The following is a 7,500-nucleotide window of genomic DNA, read 5'->3' on the forward strand; positions in this document are numbered from 1 at the left end:
ACACACATGCACACGCACACATACACGACGCACCTGGTTGAACGGACTGCGACTCGCACCGTTCCATGACTCTGGACGCTCCAACCAACAAACTCGTGGAACTGCGCCGGAACGGATGTCTCCCGCGTGCTGGCGTCCGCCTTGCTCTTGCCCTCGCCTTCGCCCTCTTCATTGTCTCTCCGCTCATCTGTTCGTGCGCTGGATATGATAACAATGATGCGTGTTCCATGCCGTCGTCCTCTTGCTCTCTTGCTGGCCGTGCGATTCGCGTGCCTGGCCATTCGTTGTCTGCTTGCTTGCTTGCTTGCTTTGTCGCCTCTCCTTCTCTCCTTCATTGCTTGCTCTGGTGATTATCCTTCTTCCCCCCGTTTTTTTTTCTTTTTGCGATTCGATGGGTGCGCAGACCGCGGTCGTGCGCAGTTCAAACCTCGTTCTGCGTGTCGCCCGCGGTCATTACACCCGCCCACAATCAACTGCAGTTCTCTCTTCAATCCGCAATCACACACACAGACACACAGACACACAGAGACACACACACACACACACACACACACACACACACACACACACACACACATACACACACACACAACACACACACACACAATGTCAAGCAGGAGCGCCAGAAGCATCTTGCAGCTGCGTCAGGCACGCCACGGCGCGAAGATGAAGGGCGTGTGCTTCCTCGTCCGTCTCCGCAATGGCAATGAAGAGGGCGGCAAGTCCGCGCAGGTACACAATGGGAAACACGCCCACATCGCTCTCGCCAGGCACAAACTGGATGCCTTGCGCCTCAAACGCGGTCCACACATCACGGATGCACAAGTCCTGGCCCGGCTTGAACTTGAAGGAGTAAAACCTCCGGCCTGGGCTATTGGCCTCCAGAAAGAGTTTAGGGAAATGGGCGCCGTTGAAGCGGCCTGAATGCACGCAGACGCAAACGTGTGGGAGTGAGGGTGGGAGGCGGCACTGCACGACATAGCACCCTGAAAGCAAACAAAACAACGCTGCAATGAACGCAGACAGAGAGAGGTGCTGAGGTGACACACACGCATACGCACACACACACACTAACACACACACACACACTGACACACTGACACACACACAGACACACACACAGACACACACACACACACACACACACACACACACACACACACACACACACACATAGCGCACATGGTGCACACGCACCTGTGTTCACATCTGTGAGAACGGGGTTACCGCCAACGGAGAGAAAATCAAAGCCACCCGGCCCTGTGGGAGAGGTGGCGCCAAGAATGGCCTGTGTGGCATCCATGCATATCTGCTGGAATGCAGGTGCGGTGACAGAGGCTCTCCACCCACAGTACGCCGTCGACTGCATGAGCTGATCAACAAGGCACGTGCCAATCACCTCTTTCTGCAATCAGTGAACAGAGCTCGCATGTGTGAGTGAATGTGTCGGTGATGAGGAGGAAAGGCAATATCGAAGCAAGGCAACAGCAATAGCATGTGCAGCGCTCATACACGCACTATCACAAACACACACCAGCACAAATACACACGTTACACACACATGCACACATACAAACACACACGTTACACACATGCACACATACAAACACACGTTACACACATGCACACATCCACATACAAACAAACACGGCTGCACTGACCGCCATGTAGTGAATGGCGGGCGCAATCTCCATGTCATCGTCCGCCTTGTCTAGGGGAAGAAACTCCTCCAGGCTGACTTGCCCCATCGGGAACGTGTACGCCGTCAGCTCCGCTGCACTCGACACGAACACGATGCCTTCGCCCGCCGCTCCAAACACAGGCTTGATCACCGCCTTATCATCGCCGAGGAGATCATATGCGAGCAGCAGGTCGTCCACCGTGTCGCACGTGAATCCCCGTGCAACCCTGACGTGGGGTGTGGCCCGCTCAATCACAGACGCCTCGTGCGGGCGCGCCACGTGGCGGTGCAGGATGCCCTTGTGCCCATACACATCCACCCACGCGCTCGCGTCGCCGCACACCACGACGTTGCTGTGGTTACGGAGCAGGTGGCCTGCCCACTCCTCAAACCCTGGCGTCACGCAATAGGGAAGGAGGCAAAACGTATCCTGTGGCAGGTTACAGCACGCGTGTGCGAGGTGAGCCAATGATGTGCGCGAGTGTGTGTGCGCGCGCGTGTGTGTATGAGTATGTGTGTGTGTGTGTGCGCGTGTGTGTATGAGTGTGTGTGTGTGTGTGTGTGTGTGTCGGTGAGCACGCATGTGTGTGTGTGTGGTAAATGCAACCAACAATAGGTCATGATCCCAAGACTAACACTACACGCACACACACACACACACACATGGGGAGCCTACGTCTGGGTTTGCTTCTACGATGTGAGCGAGCTGTGCCAATGGCGCGCCCAACATGTCGTTGTCGAGCACAAAGTGCTCGTTGCTGGTGAAGATGGCCTGCTCCTCGCTCAACCCCTTCACATCGCGCACAAACTCCCAGTACTCGCGCGTCGGGGCGTGGTTGCCCGGCAACACGATGACGTCCGTGCCTGCACGCATCAACGCCAGGCACCGGTTGGGCAGGCGGTACCGCTGTGTTTCCAATCGGTATTCCGGTCGTGCACTGGACACGCGATACAAGGAACAGGCACGCAAGCACATGTGCGTGAGCTTGCATGAGCGCGTGTGCGTATCAGGAAAGGCTTCACGACGAGCACAGATGTCCTTCGAGTTGGCACAACAATGGCATGAACACGCATCTATGTCCACGTTCATTGATCGTTCTCTTCTCGTTCTACAGCCCTGTCTCTAACACACACACACATACACACCACACACCTGCCAACCCAGATACGTCTGAGGGACGGGTGCAGGCCAGCGGATGGCGCATCCTTGATGTGCGCGCGCGGTATGCAGAGCGCCGACACGCCGTGAGATACGCTCCACAGCTCCTCCAGGCGTTCTGGCGCAGACGACAACGCAACGAGCGTGCACGATCCGTCGCCCTCGCTGGTAAAGTGAAGGGGAAACAGCCCTGCAAACACCACAACACCGCAGTGTGTGAGAAGGAGTGTGCGTGCGTGTATGTGTGCGCGCGTGTGGGCGCTCGAGCAAGTTCTGTGCTCAACATGCATGCACACACACACACAAGCACACGCACACACAAGCAGACATGGTCACTAACTACGCACGCACGGACACAAAACTGCACCTGATGACGATGCAGAGTCGGATGGGTGGTAAGCGCAATCCCTGTCATGCAACGTTGCCCAGAAGGTCCAAATGTCCGGAAAACGCGCAACAGGGCAGGGCCAGACGCCAATATGCGACGCGTTTCCGTGGCGCCGGTTGAACAGGACGGCGGCAATTGCGTGGGACAGCCCCTGCAGGTTGAAACACGAACAGTGGTCACTCGGAGGAAAGGGGCGCCAGTACCACGTACGCACTTGCAAAGTTCATAAGCAGGCAGGCAAGCGGTCAAGCACGCGCAAGTGCTTTCTGCACAGCAGAAATGCACACGCACACACACACACACACACACACACACACACACACACACACACACACACACACACACACACACACACACACACACACGCACGCACACACGCACGCACACACGCACGCACACACGCACGCACACACGCACACACACACGCACACACAGATACACACACACGGGATACTGACGAGGGTGACGTCGATGAGATATGTGCTGGTGCTGTTGAGCACAAACGTGAATCCTCCAAACGCGTACTCGCAGATGGGGCTTTCTTGCATCAGGCGCTTGCTGACAGTGAGCAGCTCATTCACTGCAGACGATAGCGCTGGTGGCGGCGGACAGAAGCGAAGCGAACAGCCGCGCTCGCTCGAGATGTGCAGTTGGTACGCAGACAGCAGCTCCTGATGTGCAAAGGGGATGAAGATTGTCGTTGAATCCACAAACGTGTGCTTGGGCATGGCCCGCACGGTCCACGTGTCAACAACGCGTCGTGGCGCCATCGTCTGCTGTTCCAGGGTTGTGCTGTGTCCAAGACAAACAGTGCACACGTGTCAGCACTGACGCAACTTGGATGGAGCAGGTGAAGGCGTTGGAAGGTACGAGACGAGCACGCGCACACAGAGACAAACGCAGACACAAACACGCAATAGTGTGCGAGTACGTATCATCTCAACAAGCGCATTCAGGCGCGTACAGGCACAGCCATGCACATAGGCACATACACACACACATGCACATACACATACATATACGATACAAACACACACGCACATACACAATACACACCTGAGGGCATCTGGGCGGGGCACGAGCGTGCTGGTGGCCATCCCAGCCACGTCCCGCACGATGAGCTCAATCAGCACATCGCTGTCCGTGTTCTCTGCTTGCACTCGGTTGTACAGCGCAAGCACATCCTCTGCACTGGTCGTGCTCAGGCCATGCGGTGTCTTTACTTTCAGACCGCTGTCTTGCAGCACCTGTATGACGACAGGGAAAGGTAGAAGTTAATGCGTCTGGTTAACGTCATATACGCGACTACAGCAGCAGTTAGGAATGACAATCGCAACGAGACTTGCAGTTTCATGTTGCTCTTGAACCTTGCACACGTATGTACGCACACAAACACACACAAACACACAGACAAACACAGACAAACACGCACACAGACAAACACGCAACACAAACACACACGCGCACCGGTGGAACGTCTGGTGTGTTGGCGTCGCGATAGATTAGGCGGTTCAGGGCGGTGGTTGGCGTTGCACGCTGCAGGGCTGAAGGGGATGCGGTGACGTCGTGCTGCTGCAAGTGTGGAAACAGGTCTGCGTGCGCAACCACGCGCTTGTTTGAGTCGCTGAGAGCACGCAGGACCGTGTCGGGAAGCACGTCGAGGGCGCCCTGTTGCCGCCGTCCGCGCTGCTCCTTCTCTGTCTCGGTAAAGCAGATGACCTGCTCACGTTGCCGGTTGAGGACTGTCGCACAGAACTGGCTGAAGGGCGAAAGCGACGCTGCCGTTTTGCTGTGCATGAGGACGTCATCTTCGGGCTGCGCAATGCAAAGTGCCATGGCGGTGAGCTGTTGCTGGTGGTGCAGCTCGTTTCGTGGCTGTTGGCCACGCTGAGCCCGCTGATGGTGTTGGTGGTGGTGCTGCTGTTGTTGGTGGTGTTGCGTTGGAACGATATCCACTCCCGTTGTGTCAAGGCACCAGACGGTGCCGCCGATGGCGGTGACTTGCTGTTCCTCCATCCTTCAGGTGCAGCTGTGTTGTGGAGTGTTGTGGAGTGTTGTGTTGTGTTGTGTTGTGTTGACGCTTCTTGTCCTTGTTGTCTTCTCCCTGCTGTCGCTTTGTATGGAACCCTGTCCAAATGAAAAGTGATCACGGTCGGCACGCCGCCGTGTTCCCCGCTGGCGCCATCACTTGCTTGCCTTGTTGTTCGTGCGTGTTCGTGGGGCGTGTGGGGCGTGTTCGTGTTCGTCGTGGGGACATGCTGGTGAGGTGCCACTTGCACAATACCTGCAGCAGTCGTCGCAACTGCCGTCGCGCAGAAGGCGATGGAACACGTCAGAAGGCAGGAGGACCAGCATCCAGTGCACACAAAGTACCTGGTGCCTCTTGGAACGCTGTGTGTGTCAGTTGCACAACTCCCATATCCGCCATCGCAATTGTTTGTCAATTCAAATTTTGCGCGGCAGTGGTGGAGGCGAGGTGTGTGTGTGTGTGTGTGTGTGTGTGTGTGTGTGTGTGTGTGTGTGTGTGTGTGAGTGTGTGTGTGTGTGTGAGTGTGTGTGTGAGTGTGTGTGTGAGTGTGTGTGTGAGTGTGTGTGTGTGAGTGAGTGAGTGTGTGTGTGTGTGTGTGTGTGTGTGTGTCAGTGTGTGGCCTAAATAACCATGCCTTACTGTCGCTGCCTTTCTGCCGAGGTCTTTTACATGCCTTCAAACGCGCAAACGAACGAGCAATGTAGCCAACAACAAAAACAGCACACGCCAAGACGAAAGAAGAAGTGCTACCATTTCGCAGTTTCTTCGCCGTCACCATCACCGTCACCACTGACATCACCGCCATTGGTGCTGTCCACCTCATCCACGCTGCTGCTGCTGGTGGTGGTGGTGGTGCTGTCGTCGTTGTTGTAGTTGTCGTTATTGAAGTTGGTGCCTGTCGGGTCCAGGATGTGCTGCAGGTTGTGGCGCTCCGCCTCCGACATGGGCGTGTTGCCAAAGTGGTCCGTCACCGCTGGGTCTGCGCCGTGCGCCAGCAGATACGAGGCTATGTCTCCCCTCCCTAGCATGCAAATGGATTGGATGCACGCACGCGAAAGGGGGGGGGGGGATAGCGTGAGTGGTGCAGGGCCAGTGGTAAGCGCACAAACCAGTCAGGTTTGGAGTCCAGCAGACAGGCACACAGATGCACGCACGCATGCACACACGCACACACGCACACACAGACACACAGACACAGACACACACACACACAGACACACAGACACACACACACACACACACCTGCCGCCAATGCCTCGAGAAGGGCGGTGCGGCCGTCGGGGTTGGTGCCGTTGACATTCACGCTGGTGTTGGAGACGAGCTCGTGCACTTTCGCGGCATCGCCGTGCGCAACAAACTGCATCAGCATGAGGTGAAGGTGCTCCGTGTCCCCCGCTTTTGGCACATCCTATTGGCAGTGGTGGTGGTTGGTGGTTGGTGGTTGGTGGTGGTTGAAGAGGGTGCACGAAACCGCACACAACAGCACAGGTGTGAGCTTCTCATTCAAGAAAATACATATTGATGCACAGACAACGAGCACACACACACACACATACAGACACACAGACACACAGACACAGACACACAGACACAGACACACACACACATACCAGTACACACGCACACACACACATGCACATACCAGCACACACACACATACCAGCACACACCAGCACGCATCACACAATCACACACAAACACACGCACAAACAAACCATCTCGTGCGTGAGGCGCGTGGTGCTGAACACATGCAGCTCCGGGATGGCCCTGACGAGCTGCGCAGCAACATAGAGACCGCGGACAGTGTTGCCAAGGGCATCCACGCGCGGGCTGTAGATGGCGATGCCAAGCTTGCCCGGGACGCTGAGGAAGAGGGCGCCAGACACGCCGCTCTTGGCGGGAATGCCAACCTCAAACGCAAACCGCCCGCTGTAGTCGTACATGCCGCAGTTGTACATGAGCGAGAGGGCGGCTTGCGCGTGGTGCGGATCCATGACGCGCTCGTTGGTGATGGGACACATGCCGCCCATCGCATACGTAGCCGCGAGAACAGCCAGGCCCCTGACGTCTGTGGACATGGAGCACGCCTGGAAGTAGAGGTGCAGCACCTCCTCCACGCTCGTGTGCTTGAGAAGCTCGCTGTGCTCCTGCATGAAGTAGGTCAGCGCGTAGTTGCGCGCGGCGTGGCCAAGCTCGGACAGATACACGCTGTTGTTGAAGTTGACCGGTGACATCTTGCCGAT

The 7,500-nt window shown here is 56.6% G+C and overlaps 2 protein-coding genes across 3 annotated transcripts in view; both read right to left on the reverse strand.

The window, feature by feature from the left end:
* Window positions 1–551: 551 nt before the first annotated feature.
* Window positions 552–5,668, reverse strand: PTSG_04013. Of its 2 annotated transcripts, none has more exons than XM_004994852.1 (9): window positions 4,696–5,668; window positions 4,285–4,475; window positions 3,687–4,020; window positions 3,208–3,379; window positions 2,835–3,030; window positions 2,358–2,619; window positions 1,662–2,111; window positions 1,198–1,405; window positions 552–920 (listed from the first exon to the last, which is right to left on the reverse strand). In XM_004994852.1, the coding sequence occupies exons 1-9, from the start codon at window positions 5,242–5,244 to the stop codon at window positions 610–612; spliced, it is 2,673 nt and encodes an 890-aa protein (XP_004994909.1). In that variant the 5' UTR covers window positions 5,245–5,668; the 3' UTR covers window positions 552–609. The 2 variants fall into 2 exon arrangements, with proteins under 2 accessions (XP_004994909.1, XP_004994910.1); XM_004994853.1 differs by having other exon boundaries at window positions 552–986.
* A 235-nt stretch (window positions 5,669–5,903) lies between these two features.
* The window catches only part of PTSG_04014 (glutaminase), a 3,431-nt gene continuing 1,834 nt past the window's right edge, over window positions 5,904–7,500 (reverse strand). Inside the window, exons 3-5 of the mRNA XM_004994854.1 lie at window positions 6,973–7,500; window positions 6,500–6,665; window positions 5,904–6,278 (exon numbers count right to left, since the gene is read on the reverse strand). The exon at window positions 6,973–7,500 is cut by the window's right edge and continues 42 nt beyond it. Coding sequence (XP_004994911.1) covers window positions 6,004–6,278; window positions 6,500–6,665; window positions 6,973–7,500 — 969 coding nt within the window. The 3' untranslated portion in view covers window positions 5,904–6,003. The remainder of the gene's footprint in view (window positions 6,279–6,499; window positions 6,666–6,972) is intronic.

Source organism: Salpingoeca rosetta, assembly GCF_000188695.1.
Source record: "Salpingoeca rosetta unplaced genomic scaffold supercont1.9, whole genome shotgun sequence".
Classification (NCBI taxonomy): domain Eukaryota; class Choanoflagellata; order Craspedida; family Salpingoecidae; genus Salpingoeca; species Salpingoeca rosetta.